This window comes from Misgurnus anguillicaudatus, chromosome 15 (assembly GCF_027580225.2).
Source record: "Misgurnus anguillicaudatus chromosome 15, ASM2758022v2, whole genome shotgun sequence".
In the NCBI taxonomy this organism is placed as follows: domain Eukaryota; kingdom Metazoa; phylum Chordata; class Actinopteri; order Cypriniformes; family Cobitidae; genus Misgurnus; species Misgurnus anguillicaudatus.
Window position 1 is genome coordinate 30,775,202 of NC_073351.2, and position 17,248 is coordinate 30,792,449.

The following is a 17,248-nucleotide window of genomic DNA, read 5'->3' on the forward strand; positions in this document are numbered from 1 at the left end:
TCTTGTGTGTGAGAGAGTGTCTACGGCTTCAGACAGAGATAGTTGTTTAAGTGGTTGCGCTATGGTGTGGGGTCTTTAGAAACCGAACTAAAGATTTGAAAGTCTTCACTTGACAGCAGTTAGTGGACATTTGCAATACCGGGACATACTAATAGACATCAAAGCCTGGGGACATTGCGTTTGTTGTGGTCCTCTGTTATCCAGAAATCTCTTTGCATAGAGCATTGATAATATAATATTTCTTCTGCTTGCTCTTCAATGCTTTAACCTCAAAGTTTATCCTAAAGAATCTGAATGTTTCTTGGAATGGACGAGACAACTTTTGGAAAGATCTGGATGTGTATTTTGGTTGAGTATTGAAAGGTTTTAGATGTAATCATTTAGCAGATACAAAGTGGCTTACGGAGAACAACCATAAAGGATTTATCCGGTCAACAATTCAAGTTGTCAGGTCTAGAAGAGCTGACACTTTTATCTAAACGACGTCACCAAACTTAATATGAACGTTTGTAAGGTTCTTTAGGTGTAGTTTAGTAAAAGACAGTTTATGTTGGGTTAGGTTGGATATTGTCAACATGACTCTGGCAGCACGCATGGATGATTTGGAGACGACACTGGAGCACATGCTAATGGATGTGTTTGTAAGTCATATTTAATTTTCTTTCTTACCTTCTTGTCTATAATCCCTCACATGTCTATTATTGAGAATAAGGATATGAAGGTGATGTTGAAGCTTTCAGCGAGTGTATGTGCAGATGTGCATGCACGTTTTATGAAAAAGTAATTTTTATGATTTTAAGTGCACTGAAATTTTTTAGTTTTAGCTGGTGATTCAAAACTACATAAACTACAATCGGATGCTCTTGTATTTGATACTTTAGTTAGAGGAATATCAATAATCTTAATGGTAAAAGTGCATGCCGTGTGCGTCATTTGGTTGTGCGTGCATGCCTTTAAGTGTACTTTCTTGTGTGCTTATACATTACATATTTTTCTGTTTAGTTTGTATCTTTGCACACATGTTGTTGTGACTATGTATGTTTTTTGTGTGCACATCTGTGTGTACATATTTAGTGGTACTTGCCAATAGTGTTTTTGTTGTTCATACAAACTCAAACCTTTTTTGATGATAAAACAATTAAAAGGCCCATAAGCAACCAAACAGAACAAATCTGGTAATGATTTGGCAACAAAAACCGCCATATTACTGTAACTAAGCATAGTTAACTACACCCAGCTCTTCTGTTTTCTCTCCACCCTACAGCTTAAACAGGAAGTGTAAGATCAGTGCTCTGGTTATTTTTACAAACCCCTGGACTATCCTTTTATTTTAATCTTCTGACGTAAAATCTATTAGAATGGGTCTGATGTGATTTTTGGAAATGATTCATTTTACTTTAAAAACCTTAGTGTACATTTTCTGAGGTAACATGTCTTGAGTAAATGATGAAATATATTTTTTCCATGAATGCACTGTAAAAAATTCTTTGCTGCCTTTAATTAAACTCAGATTTACAAGTCATTTCAACTTAATATTTTATCTTGACTAGAGATGAGTTGTTATAACTACAGTACAGATGAGTTGTTATAACTTATAAAATGAAGTTGACTGTTTTCAACTTCATTTTTATAAGTTGTAGCAACTCATCTCTTGTCAAGATAAATAATAATAAGTTGACATGACTTGTAAATCTGAGTTGATTCAACAAAAAAATGTAAGGCAGCAAAGATTTTTTATAGGGTGGGGTCTAATTTAAAAGCATTTTATATTTGCATTTATTATAACTGTCCCTTTTGGCAAATAAGAATTTGTTTGAGCCACTGGAGATTGTATCTTTTGATTTGTATTGTACAGTATTTAAAGGGTTATTTAAAAGGTATGTTTTTTATTTGTATTTTACAGGGTTCCCACAGGTACTTAGAATTCTTGAAAGTTTGTGAATCTGGGGGAAAAATTCAAGGCCCTGGGAAGTTTTTGAAAATATACATACATAGATACAGGCCATTGAAAGTGCTTGAATCTATTTTATGTTAGAAGTTTTCTGGAAAAAATCCATATTATTCCCTGTGTAGTGAAGTATAATACTTTTAGACTTTTAAGCACACGTGCTAAACTGTTCGCTTTAAATGCTTATATCTTCTGTATGCAAATGTTGATTCATGCCAAAATGCTTTTTTGCATATAGTTGTATTTGACACATGAAAACGTCTCTATGTAACTGTTGTTCCCTGAGAAGGGAACGAGACGCTGCATCTCCCTTGCCATACTTCCCTGTAATACCATCTTTGGCAATATCATCTTTGGCAATATACAATGTCACCCTGTCTTTGTCGTCAAGGCCGCCTTAATGCACGGGCTTACCTGGGCTGAAGCCCAGGGGCCTCCGAAGTTCAGGGGCCTCCAATGTTCGCGTTCATGATGACCGGAAAATGTCATTTTGTTTTGTAACTTGTCAGGTTTTCTGTCAATCATTCTGCACGTTACATGTCTGCTGATTGGTCCGTGGTAACTTACCGTGAAATAAAATGTCAGACGTAGTAACAGTCAGATTTTTCTATTCCGCGTATTGTATTAAGTGCCCGTTGTCAACTTGGCATTCCTGCATGTTAGACCAGTGAGGTGCAGGTCTCTCTCTTTCGCGCGCGTGCTCGCTCTCTCTCTTTTTCGCGCGCGCGCGCTCTCTCTCTCTCTGTGCTCGAGTCTCTGGCATGCAGAAGTCTTTCCAACCGTGCGCAAGAAACTGTGCCGCCAAATAGAGAAAAGAGTTCCCGCACATAATGCTGTTAGTTGTTATAAAGTTTAAGTTTACTCGCGTTTATATCAGTGACGCGTGCGCAGCTGGAGCGATGTAGTTTGACGCGGCGTTAGCTCACAGTACACACATCTGTTGGTTTAGATTAGAAAAACAACAAAGAGACGCAACGGTAAAGGTGCAAGTCTTTGAAAGTAAAGAGAGACAAGACCATCTCAAATGATCATCCCCTGATAGCACCATTCATATTTATAATCTCCTTATCTAAAGATATATACAGGTATGTTCCCTGTCTGTTTTGTGCATTTTCATGCTTGTTCGTTTTACATGCTTATGTATGCATAAATACTAAATACAATGCAGTCTATATCTTCAATATTCTAAAAACTAAATAACTGTTTAAAAAAATAAGATTTTGTCTATAAAGACTTATCTTTGCATTTTCACTTTAAAACTAACTTTAACTTATTATATTTTTAAAACTGTGCTGAGCATTTGGTTAGTGAGTGGCAATGAATTTTCTGCAAATTTGTATATTCCAAAAACTATATAAACATAAAGCTTATAAACATATATACTTTCACACATTTTGGTTTTAGTATCACCACAAGTTGCTGTGTGTGGTTGTTAAATAAAGTGTCTTGTGTTTATGCTCAAGTAGGCTCAGTGATATGTTAATAATGATATTATGGTGTTTTCTGGGTCAAAGAGGGAAAACTCACTGTTGTATGTCTCGAAAGAAACTAATGCATTTTGTGATGTAGATTACCTAAATATTACACTTAAAAAAAAAATAAGACTATAAATCGAGGGTATGGGGGGCCTACAAAACCTCTCAGCCCCAGGGCCTCACATTAGGTTAAGGCGGCCCTGTTTGTCGTTAAGCCTCACCATTGGTTGAATTTGATATACACATTCAGACGCACTTATCCCTGGAAGCGTCCCCAAAGTGTCACCGCAGTGACGCAGCGCGGGTTCCCTCAAAAGCGAACTGTAACAATGTATCTTAAAAGGTAACACAATGTAACCTTGCTCTCACTTGAAATGCGTTCCCACATTTAGTCCTTGAATTTGAGGTTATTGGACCTGGAAAGTCCTTGAAAGGTCCTTGAATTTGAAGTTAAATAAGGTGTGGGAACCCTGTTTTTACTGTATTAAAGCAAAAAATACACTAATATGTTTGTGGAAGCAATCAAACAATCTGGGTAAGAGATTGACAGTACCCATTGAATTCCATCGTTTTTTTTTCCTACTATGAAAGTCAATGGTCACTATCTGCTGTGTGCTTACCATCATTTATAAAAATATCTTCTTTTGTGTTCATCAGAAAAAAGAAACTCATACAGGTTTAGAACAACATGAGATAAAAAAGTCAACATTTTTATTTTCATATATGTTTTTTTTTTTTATGTGCAACACTTGTGATTCATTAGCCGGTGTAGGTAAACAACTAGAAGATTTTCAGAGGTTAATAGTAAAACTGTCCGTGCTACAAAACTGTGTATTTACAATTACGACCATTCATTAAAAAAATATGATTAGAAATACCAGTGTGCGATATTGTACCACTTAAAGAGGAAGCCACACATATTAAAATGTACAAATGCTGCGCCCACTTTTACATTACAAATAAGGTGGATCCGAGATGTTCAAGATAATCAAATGAAAAGATCAGTGTTTTGATAGTAGTGCCACAGTTTTACATTTCATGGTGCAGTATAAACCCACAAATTGTTTACGTATAGTTGTGTCTTTTGGTGTATGGTGTGTATTCATGTGTGTAAATGGGGTTGTGATTCAATGGTTCTGGTGGCATAGGGCATGGGCAGTAGTTTGTCACTGGTGACTATGGAAACAATGAGGTGTTGTAAAGGGCAAAGCTGGCCATGACTCCATTTTATTGCCCCTGTCTCTCACACACACAAAATTGCACAGTGCTTTGTCTGTACATATGTGAGTCTCTCGGCTAACTCAAGGACAGGGTGAAAGGCGGTCACTAGTGAGCAAGAAAGCCATTGTGTGTGTGATTGTGTGTGTGTTTGCCTTTGCTTGGGTACTTGGCAGCGCTTCTGTGTTTTCTATTTGCTTAAGTGATTTTTATTGTAAATGCACCTCAAACAAAAGACATTGTTTAAATATTTTAATCTGAAGTAACTGCAGGCTCTTTATTTCATGTTTCATATACAATACACAGCATTCAAACACTTCCTCCTGTTCTCTGTTTTTTTTGTTTTGAGTAGTTTTGAAGAATTATTTTCCGTGTCTAGTGTTCAGGGTCTTTGTCAATTCAGTTCAATTCAAATGTATTTATATAGCACTTTTTACAATTTGTGAAAAAAAAGTAGACAGGGAAACTCCCATGTTTGTCTCCCACAAATATCAATTGGATTATTAATAGCACCTTGTCATGGAAATTTTGATAGGATTTTTAAAATAAGAGTTTGATGAACTCTTATTTTAAAAATCCTATTTTTAAATAGGATCACATATGGATAAATCTAAATGTTAAAGTAAACAGTCTTGCGTTTAAACCAAAGACTGTATAAAACAATGTGTCTGTGACGTCACCCATAGGTTTCTGAGATGCATTTTTAAAGCCCAAAGTGGGCGGTGTTTGCCGTCACCATAATGGCACCGCTTCACCCTCGGATAACAAAAAATGGGCGGATCATGGGTGGAGCTGAGGTGCCTGGTTTCTGAAACCACAACCGCATTGCTCGACAGTGGTGTCACTCAATTAATCACGCCCTTAATTATGCAGAATTTAAGGCGTAATTTAAAGGTGCAGTGTGTAATTTTTAGAAGGATATCTTGACAGAAATGCAAAATATTAGACAAAACTATATTATCAGGAGTGTATAAAGACCTTTCATAATAAACCGTTATGTGTTTATTATCTTAGAACGAGACTTTTTTATCTACATACACCAAGGGTCCCCTTACATGGACGTCGCCATTTTGTGCCGCCATTTTTCTGCAGAAGCCCTTAACGGACAAAAGTTGTCTCCGACGATGACATGTTTCTCCGGTGGCGGCTACCGTAGCTTTTCTATGTGTTTCAAAACCGAGGGGTGAGCAGTGGATTCAGCTGTTGGTTGCAATTCACAACCTCACCACTAGATAGGGCTAAAATTTACCCACTGCACCTTTAATTCAAATGGATGGGTTACAAAAAAAATTCACCCCCTCACAGTTGTCATGAAGGGCAAAATTAGCTATTTAGACCAAAATCTAAATATTTTAAAATTAAATATTTTAAGTTAAATCTACATGTCAAGAGATTCTAACAATGTCAAGATCAAATGCCTGACAGGATATTTTCACAGACTAACACACGTCACGTCTCTGGCATAGATTGCAGTATTTAAAATAGCATATATGCATTAGTTATATTTTCAATTTAATTTATAGACCAACTCCTGCAAAGATTTTACATTAACTATAGTCTATAGAAGAGAGTTAGGCCCAATTCCATTTTTCTGTCTTCCCCCTACCCCTTAGTTTTGAACTTTCACGTGAGTGTAAGGCCCAATTAGGATAGCCCTTTCGCTCTCTTGAACGTGCAAAACTAAGGGGTAGGGGTAAGGGGTAAGACAGAGAAATGGGATTGGGCCTTAGTGTGTTTCGACTCGTAGCGGAGTGGGGCGGGGGCGTGGCATCACGATGGTGTCTCTCATTGCCCATCACGATGCACGATGATATCGTCCATGGGCACAACCCTAGTTTTAAAACTGCGGTGCTAAAATGTGTGTACAAATGTAAAGTTTTCTTGACCATGCACACAGCAACGTGACGTGGGTGCATAACCTTGATAGAGATGATAGGCCAAAATCTCTTCCGGTTGACAAGTTTGTACCGGTTTGGTTTATCGCCCACCCCTATGAAGAATATACAAATATACTAAGTCAAGGAAGACTAAAGTGGTTTAAGATTTATTAATTGTATCAATTCTCGACTTCACCAAAATGTATTATTCATCCTGACCAATAAATCAATGCTGTCAGCACTTGCGGTTTCTGTCATTCGTGTTACATTTTATGTTTTCAGCCCCACCCTTTCCCACAATAAGTATTACAACACCGCTTCCCCTCCATCTAAACGTCTTCCGTTCATACCAAAGTAGGATTTTATACTGGATTCAAATCTTGGGAACCTCTGAGGAACAGAACAGCGTTGGTGTGGATTTTGTGGGTGTGGGGGATTTTGCAATAATGATGCTAGATTATGAAACTCGCTCTAGATAACAGCCACATCATCTCTCAAACACGCACACCGTGCCATTGGCTAAGATTATAAAATCCAGTTTTAACAGGGTCCCTTACACCCCCAAAGTCCCAGAACTCCATTATAAGAGTGTAACCACCGCCCCCCATCCCCTACAGTACACATTCTGATATCACTTGTGTTATTGAGGGTGTTTAGAGATTATGTATGTGTTGTTATATTGTTTAAATTCATTTTGCACGAATGTGACAGGTTAATTTACAGGGACCACATGTGTTTTGAATGGGAACATGTTTCGACTTTGCTGAAATGGCCTGTTATGTTGAAAAAAAAAATGCCCAGGTGTGTGTATGAGTGTTTATACCCCCAGGCGTACTCTCCACTCTCAAATTGTATTATGGATGTCCCACTTACACAGGATGTAATGGGCTGTTTGGTGTGGGAGCAACAAACACAGTGTGCTGAATATATCAGTTTTTCATTTTCCCATCTCGTGCAGAATTTAGTCATAAAAACAGTTCTCCTACAGTCCCATTATGAGGCATGAACGCACAGATCCATCTAAACCCACTATGACTCTGCGGGCTTCTGCCAGTGGGATATAAATAGAAACGGTTTTTAATATTCCTAATCTAGGCCAGCTACTGAATGAATGATGCCTGGAAAGGATTAGAAGGAGGAAATCTTTCCCCTCTCTCTCTTACTTCCCCTCTATGTATTCATGTATTCACAAATTTACATTCATTTGCCTCTTAATCTGACAGCCAATGAAATGGTTAGGATCCCTCTAGAACCCATCACATATAGTTTAAGACACACATGTGGTTACTAACAGGATGTGCCGGTGGTGGTGGGTTTATTATTTGTTAATTCTCTAGGGTCCGAGCATTTAAAAGTTCCCAGGGAAAACTTTGCTCCAGTTCTTCCCAGTGTCTTGAAAGACATGATTGAATTATAAAGTAATGGAAAATCCAGCCTGATCTCAGGGGTATTCATGAGTGTTTTACGTGGAGGCTAATATGTACGAAGTGAATCGCACAAAAACGTATTGTTATTAGAAGAAATGTGTTAATGAAGCCCCACCTCTAACCCCGCCACTAAATTAAATTGTAAAAAGTAAATCGCACAAAACCGTACAATTATTAGAAAAAATGTGTAAATGGTTGGAGCTGAAGGTGTAGTGGGCAGCGCTCCGACATGTGGTGCTTTTGCACTTTCGGCGACCCGAGTCCGATTCCCGGCTTGTGGTCATTTGCCGATCCCAACCCCCTTGCTGCTCCCTGTACTTTCCTGTCTTCTCCTTAATCAAAATAAAGTTAAATTGGCCAAAAAATATAACTTTAAAAAAAATTGTAAATGAAGCCTCATCTCTAACGCTACTTCTAAACCCAATTGTAAGACGTGAATCGCACAAAAACGTACAATTATTAGAAAACATTTGTAAATGAAGCCCCACCTCTAACCCCGCTTCTAAATTCAATTTTACAAAGTGAATCGCAAAAAATGTATAATTATTAGAAAAAATGTGTAAATGAAGCCCTATCTCTAACGCCACTTCTAAACTCAATTGTACGAAGTGAATCGCACAAAAACTTACAATTATTAGAAAATATTTGTAAAAAAAAGCCCCATCTCTAACGCCACTTCTAAACTCAATTGTACGAATTGAATCGCACAAAAATGTATAATTATTTGAAAAAATGTGTAATTGAAGCCCCATCTCTAACGCCGCTTCTAAACTCAATTGTATGAAGTGAATCGCAAAAAAATTATAATTATTAAAAAAGTGTAAATGAAGCCCCATCTCTAACGCCGCTCCTAAACTCAATTGTACGAAGAAAAACGCACAAAAATGTACAATTATTAGAAAAAAATTTAATGAAGCCCCATCTCTAACGCCGCTCCTAAACTCAATATTACGAAGTGAATCGGCCAAATACATACAATTAATAGAAAAAATGTGTATATGAAGCCCCATCTCTAACGTTGCTCCTAAACTCAATTGTACGAAGTGAATCGTCCAAAAACGTACAATTATTAGAAAAAATGTGTGAATGAAGCCCTATCTCTAGCGCCACTCCTAAATTCAATTGTATGAAGTAAATCACACAAAAATGTACAATTATTAGAAAATTTTTTGTAAATGAAGCCCCATCTCTAACAACACTCCTAAACTCAATTGTACGTAGTGAATCTCACAAAAATGTATAATTATTATTTATTGTCTGTGTTCTTTGACATCTCAACCTTTATTTTACTAATTTAACAGCACAGTCTGTGGTCTTTTAAAGAAAGCATATCATGAAACATATCTGACTTTTCCATGTTTACGTGCTGTAATTGTGTCTTCAATGTTTCAACCTAGAAAATGTAAAAAATAGGTTGTTGAAATTTGGCCCCCCTTGTGATGTCAGAATACTCCCCCTTAATCTGCACTATCCAACCACGGCATTGCAATTTAGTGCCGAAATCAGATAATTTGCATTTAAAATGACACACACCTACAAGGTGGCAATAATAAAGTATCTATATGGTATTTTGAGCTAAAACTTCACATACGTACTTTATTTGACATCTTAAAAAAGTCTTGTGAAATGTCCCCTTCACATGTTCTGTATAAGGAGTGATTCACATTTCGCATCTTTAGCATGTGCAAAAACGTTATCTTGAACGTAGCCACGCGGCAAGCTTATTGTCGTGGAATTTTAGCCGCATCAAATAATACTCACTAAGAGTCAAAGTCAAGGATCACACAGACACACTGTCGACAGAATTTTCTTTGTCTGAATTTTATATATTCTGCAGAATAGGCTCTCACTCCCTGGTGCTAGAAGTCTAAACCCAAGAGCCCCGATCACAAGGTTGAAAACACATTTATAGTAAGATGCTGAAATACGTACAATCATCCGTTTCTACGTCATTTAGAAGATAGCCTTCAGCTGTCAGTGATTAAGAACATAAACAGTTAAACACAAATCTAGTGAAATCATACAACGTATGTCTTGTTCTCAGTACATGATGTTTAAGTCCTTGGACATTGTACTTTGCTCAAAAGACAGAAAGAGCATAATTCTGTACGTTAGCAGAAAAAGATGATCTCCATATGAATCACGATTTATGAGCTTATGATTGTAATTAAAAAATGAAAAATAGGATGAATAATATGAAAATAAAAGCATAATAAAAGTCCTCCACTACACTCCTCCCTTTTTATGATTTATTCATAACTTCATTTACTGTCATCGTTACGTAGCTCTAGTTATTACCCTTAACCATAGTGTACATAGAGTTCTGTGCAGTTGTAAAAGCAAAAATGCACACACATAATATGATCATGAACCTCATTTTTGAAAGAAGAAAAATAGTTAGTTTTCTTGAAGAAATTGAGCACAGTTAGAGTTGGGGTCGTGAGCCCTTGATGATTCCGGATTGAGCACAGTTAGAGTTGGGGTCGTGAGCCCTGAGCACAGTTAGAGTTGGGGTCGTGAGCCCTTGTTGATTAATTTCCTTTGTAGGTTCGGGTTTGGTAGGACCACACGGTGCAGTTGTGCCAAGCTATCCTGATTAAAGATGTCGTGTGCGTGTGTCCAAACCAAACCCAGAATACTGGAGTCGTCCTCCAATACCTTGTGAGCTGTTGCAGTTCTCTCGTGTCGTTCTTCGTATAAACTTGCAGTATACAGGTATCTGTGGTTCCCACCAATACGAAAAAGTGGTCCGTAGCAGTCGACTAGCCGTCCTCCCTTTGGTTTACACCTTGCAGTCCAGGACCAACCCTCCGGCAATGGGCAACGTGCACCCAGGTGGCACGCTCCGCGACCTTCATGGCGGTGTGAGTCGTCAGCAGAACCTGAAACCTCCCACCGTCTCGCCTTCCAGGATTTCCTCCTCAGGTTTTTTCACCAAACCGAAATCTCCTGGTTTGATGTTGTGCAAAGGTCCCTCTGCGGGGCGTGGTAGTGCTGCTTTAACCTGTTTTGAGATATTTTGAAGGATAGAAGACATAGAAATACAATACTGCAACATGTCATTTTCATTTCGAAGGGTATCACCTGTCGCCCTGTGTGGTTCCCACCCCATATGTGGGGGTCTTCCAAAAAGTATTTCAAAAGGGGACAATTTTGTTCGGTCTCTGACCCTCATTCTCATGTACATGAGTACCAGTGGTAAGCACTGAACCCAATTCAATTTTGTTTCTTCACACATTTTGCTTAGTTTTGCCTTGATGGTGCCATTCTCTTTTTCCACTGCACCTCCACTTTGTGGGTGGTAGGCGCAGTGATTGGTCAAATTGATTTGCAAAAATGTACCCACATCTTTCACCACCTGAGCAGTGAAGTGTGCTCCATTATCACTGGAAATTTTGTTTGGGATTCCCCATCTGGGAATAATGTCTTTCAACAACATTTTTGTCACTGCCTTGTCAAGCACTGTCTGCATGTTTGGTGGGCGTGGCTTCAGTCCACTTCGAAAACATGTCTGTCATCACCAAACAGTAACGTTTACCTTCTGCTGGTGTCAATTCAATGTAATCCATCATTACATGTGTGAATGGTCCCTCAGGAAATGGGATGCCCCACAGGTGCGGTTTTTACCCCTCTTGCAACATTATTACCCAGACATATATGACAGTTTTCGCAATGTCTCTGTGCTACAGGAGAAAAACCCTTTGTGAACCAATTTTGTGCCATGGCTGTCACCATTCCTCCTTTGGACACATGGTCTAAGCCATGTGTCAACCTAGCAAAATGGGAATAAAAGTGTTTAGGTAAGCAAGGTTTTTGATTTGGACCCATCCAAATCGCTTCAGGAGTTTTGGTAGCTCCACACGATTTCCATAGAGCTATTTCTGTTGGGAGAGAAAATGTTTGCATGCTTATTAGTGACTCCTGTGCTGTTTCAGCTTCCTTTTCCTGGGAAATCTGTGTAAGAGAAAAATCAACGTTAGTAGAAATGAGAGATGCCTGCTTTGCCGCTGCGTCCGCGCGTGCATTGCCTCTCGAGGCCACGTCCTGTTCCTTGGTGTGTGCTTTGCATTTACACACAGCTATTTGAGAAAGGAGTAAAATTTCCTCTAAAAGAGAAACAAGCAGTCAATGTAAATGGTTATAGATTGATTAGTAGCAATTTTACAAGCTTGTGTTAGTGCATGCAATTCAGCCACCTGTGCAGATTTGTGAGGTGGTAAGCATCCGGATTCTACAACTTCAAAGTCAGACACAACTGCCCACCCCACCCTGTTTATACCTCTATCATCTCTGGAAGAGGACCCATCCACATAGTATGTGAGGGTGCAATTAGGTATGGGTGTGTCAGCCAGGTCAGGCCTTGGTGTACATACTTCCCGTAGAGCAGACAAACAACAGTGTGGTGTACCTTCATCAGGTGTAGGTAACAATGTCGCCGGGTTCAGAACTGTACATCTTTCAACTGTGACATTAGACATTTGTAACAATGCACAGGAATAACGCAGCCACCTTGCTGCAGACAAGTGAGATGTGCGCTGTTCAAGCAGTATATGAGACACAGAGTGAGGGACCAGCAGCCGCGGCTGGCGTAACCCACAAACTCACTGCTGGCTTGTACAGCTTTCTCTGCAGGTGCCACTGCCCTGAGACATCCTGGTAGGCCCCTGGCCACCGCATCAAGGCGACCTGAAAAATATGCAACTGGTCTCAACTTGTCACCATGTTCTTGCAACAAAACAGATGTCATACAGCCATTTCTTTCATCCACAGTTTGAATAAAAGGTTTTTAGGATCTGGCAACCCCAAAGTGGGTGCCTGCTGTAATGTCTGTTTTAGTTCCACAAATGCCCTTTCAGCCTTCTCTGTCCATCTTATCTTCTCTGATGGTGCTAAAGGTTTTTCATAAATCATGTCATGCAATGGTTGTTGCATCTCAGAATAGTTAGCAATAAAAGTCCTGCAATAAGATGTCATACCCAAAAATGACATTACTTGTCTCTTTGTAATGGGTTTTGGTATGTTAGCTATCGCCTCTATTCTCTTTGGAGAGAGAGACTTACCCATTGGTGTAATTTCGTGTCCTAGAAAGGTTACTTTCTGGACAGAGCACTGTACCTTCTTGGGGTTGACCTTGTGGCCCTCCTCAGCTAGATGAGTGAGCAACCGTATGGTGTTGTCTGTGCACGACTGCTGAGTCGGTGCCGCCACCAAGAGGTCATCCACGTACTGCAATAAAGCAACATCATCATCCAACACAAGTTTCTGTAATGAACAATGCAATGCAAAGATGTAAATCGTGGGGCTCTCGCTGTACCCCTCAAATGTAAAAGTAAACGAAAACTGGCTATCAGGATGGACAGGAAACACTGAAAGATGCATTTGAAATATCCACTACAGAAAACCACTGGCCGTCAGCTGGTATCTGTGAGAGAATTGTGTAAGGGTTCGGCACGTTTGGTGCCCTTATCTGCACCGCAGCATTTACTGCTTGGAGGTCTTGAACAAACCTCCACTCTGTGGGCTGACCTGCATCTCTGACCTTTTGTACAGGAAAAATGGGTGTTCTCACAGGTGAGTTTGGGCAGGGAACAATTATCCCTTTCTCCAATAAGGCCTCAAATACTGGCCTTGTTCCCTCAAGCGCCTCCCTTTTCAGAGGGTATTGAGGTTTGCATGGTCTGTAATCACTCTTTGGGGTGATAACTACTGGTTCACACCCTTTAATCAAACCCACATCATATTTATCTTTAGCCCACAGGTAGTCAGGTACTTTGTCAAGAACCTCTTGCGGTAAATCAATGCTAGCACACGTCATGTGTGCTGGCAAAATGTTTTGTAAATTTGAATCTGCAGAAACAGCTTTCTGTATTACAACTCTCTCTCTCTCAGCAATGAAAAAAGAAACACAACTTCTCCTGTGTGCCGTTATCTGCTCTGAGAACTGCACGTTATCTGACAACATTTCCCAATCAACAGCCTCGCTACAGGCCTTTGGAAATTTACCTGCTTTTTCCCATGGCTGACTGGTATTTTTTGCAATGGAAACATGGGGTACCGAATTTTCAACATCAAAAATTTGTTCTTGCTTTTCTGTCAATTTGAACGAGTGCCACACACCATGAGTCATTCCAGCATTTATGGGTTATAGTCAAACCTTCTGTTTTTACAGAGAACCATTTCTATGAGCTGTGCAATGCATGTTATCAGCTGGAATGACCTCGCTGGTTTGTGGCAATCTTATCTTCCCTTCAGCATGCAACTCTTCACTCATACACAGGCCCATTCATACACATACAACATAGACACACACATAGATGACATTCTGGGATCCCAACAAGAAATATTCAGGCCTTGGTTGTTACGTAAGATGCTAGCATTAATTTTACACATCAAATCCCTCCCCATGAGGTTTACCGGACACGCGTCAGATAAGAGGAACATATGCATAAACTCGTTACCGTCATGCATACAACAGAGTGGAGCAGTAAATTCTTCCCTCACTATATGCCCCGTAGCACTCATAGATGAGTTAAACTGCCCACTCAAGGTGACAAATGGGAATTCATCTTTGCGTATGACAGAGTGAGTTGCATCCAGAGTCTACCTATAAACAACAATACCTGTCCCTCAACCATTATTTCTTATCAATATCAAGCAAAGCAAGTCCTTCATTGCATAGAGCATTTCTTTCCCTATCACACACATCAGAAAAAACAGAATTAGCAAGCAGATAATATGGCATTTGAACCGCAGAAAAAACAAGATTGGACTTACCCGCCTCTGTACGATGCTCCCCTTCCCCCTCCTGGCTTCAGTCGCCCCTTTCTTTTTACGCCGGCAAGTTTCCCGCGCCCGCTTGGAGTTCCTCTGTCCCTTGAGTTTTCAAGAAATGGAAACATTGGGATTTCAAATGTCCTTTCTTCCCGCAATACCAGCAAACTCTTTCTTTTGGGTCTTCCGGCCACTGTTTTCCTCTCCTCTTCTCCCTTTCTTTCTGCTGTCCGTTTTCTCGGAAACGTTGTCCTTGCGAAGAGAAATTGCGCTGGTTGTGTTGTGGCTGTGTCCATTCTCCTATCTTGGCAAAAGCTAAAGATAACTGTTGGTCCGCCTTTCTCTGCTTTTTTCATTTGTCTTCATCTAGCAGGCGTTCAGCGTGCAGAGAATGTGTGACAACCTCGCCCAGTTTTCCCGACTCCCACCCAATGCAGGTTTGTTTTACCTTTGCTGAAATGTCAGGTTGAAGTCCTCCCAGGAACATCTGCTTGAGATAAGATTCCCATGATGTTACGTCTCCCGTGTTGATGTTTACTCCCTCTGGTTTCAACATTCCTGAGCATTGTTCAAATACGGTAGTTAAACGATTCAGATATTCTTCAACCGGTTCATCGGGCTTTTGCTTAGTTTGAGTCAGTCTCTGAGTGTTTACTGTTACCGGGTAGATGTCCTTGAGGGCCTTTGCGATTTGTTCCACAGCATTTCGATAAGGCAGGTTGTGGTCGTGGTTCCAGTCAGGGTGTGTGGGTGCACTGTCATCAGGCCATTTCTCCGTCATTTTCGTTCCCAGCCGGAAACCGTGTCTCTTTTCCAGGATCTTTTTCACTTCCTGGATTCTGGGTGAATAAGTTCGACAAAACTGAATTAATTCTTCGGCCATTACTGTTCCTCCTACCTCAACAGGGGAAAAGTGTCCTCCCATCTCCTGTATTTCCTGCCATCCATAGGGCCTGTACACCAGCATCGGTTGACCTTCCGGCCCTGCGACTTGAATCATGGGTGCTTGAATGCTGGATTTAGCTGTTTGTCTGGTGAACGGCATCTCTGCTGTTTCCTTAGGCCTTGCCTCCCGTTCCGTCTTTATCTGAACATCATCTTTGTTCTGATTCTGGTCCACGTGGCAGTTCTTGCATCGGCGGTGGCGGGGGTGCAATCAGGTAGTGCTTGTCGTGCTGGCTGTTGTATCTGTGCGGTTTGTTGAGCTGGTCGTGGTGGAGGGCGACGTTGTGGAGGGGGTTGGAGGTCATCGTCCAGAAGCGGTACCCTTGTGTATTGGAAATGTACCCCAGGTGGGGTACGTGCAGGTGCATAGGGAGAAGGAAAAAAAAGAAAGTTAGGTTCATCATGTAATGAATCTGATGTAGGAAAAACATTTGCTTAATGTTTAGCTCTGACTTAGTCTGAGTCAGTTCGTCCTTGGTCTTTATCTTACTCTGTGCTCTCATTTCTCTGCCATCCGCAATGATTTTTCCCTTAATAAAATGAGTGCTTTTACACTCAGTGTTCCTTTAGGAGGAAAATCATACCTTTTCTCCCAGATTTTACGCTTTCCAACGCCCCCGTGCCCTTTGATTTGATCACTCGAGCATACACACCATTTTCCAGATCCATTGACTTTGTACTCCCTTTCGAATTACCCTGACCCATGGTCATGAACGAAATAACGCTTACCGTATTATCTATTCAGATGCCACCACAACGGTTCTTTTCCAGATTCCGTCAGCTTTGACTCCAGAAATGGTTGAGACTCTCCCTTCCCTTAGGCCTGGGGTACGGAGCCCGAGACCTCTCGTCTCAGGGGTGATCAGTCAGTCTCTCCCAAACCTTCTGGAGTCTTCAGCTGTGGAATCCGCATCCTCGTCGCCATTATTGTCGTGGAATTTTAGCCGCATCAAATAATACTCACTAAGAGTCAAAGTCAAGGATCACACAGACACACTGTCGACAGAATTTTCTTTGTCTGAATTTTATATATTCTGCAGAATAGGCTCTCACTCCCTGGTGCTAGAAGTCTAAACCCAAGAGCCCCGATCACAAGGTTGAAAACACATTTATAGTAAGATGCTGAAATACGTACAATCATCCGTTTCTACGTCATTTAGAAGATAGCCTTCAGCTGTCAGTGATTAAGAACATAAACAGTTAAACACAAATCTAGTGAAATCATACAACGTATGTCTTGTTCTCAGTACATGATGTTTAAGTCCTTGGACATTGTACTTTGCTCAAAAGACAGAAAGAGCATAATTCTGTACGTTAGCAGAAAAAGATGATCTCCATATGAATCACGATTTATGAGCTTATGATTGTAATTAAAAAATGAAAAATAGGATGAATAATATGAAAATAAAAGCATAATAAAAGTCCTCCACTACAACGCTTAAAAAGAAAGCGAGCCGGTCGCGACACGCAAGCGGTGCAACATGCTCTTTTTTTGTGTGTGGTGGAGCCACAGCCAGTTAAAAGTATTTTACATTTTCAGAGGTACATATTGGTACCAAATGTATACATTTGTCTACTTAAATTGTA

At 40.1% G+C, this 17,248-nt stretch overlaps 1 protein-coding gene across 4 annotated transcripts in view; it reads left to right on the plus strand.

The window, feature by feature from the left end:
• The window catches only part of frmd4a (FERM domain containing 4A), a 210,806-nt gene that overhangs the window by 89,399 nt on the left and 104,159 nt on the right, over positions 1–17,248 (plus strand). Inside the window, exon 1 of one of the 4 annotated variants that reach the window (XM_073853764.1) lies at positions 575–641. The exons of the other annotated variants lie outside the window; for them this stretch is intronic. Within the exon in view, the coding sequence (XP_073709865.1) occupies positions 576–641 (66 nt within the window). The 5' untranslated portion in view covers position 575. Of the gene's footprint in view, positions 1–574; positions 642–17,248 lie in introns of those variants that run through there. 4 annotated transcript variants of the gene reach the window in all.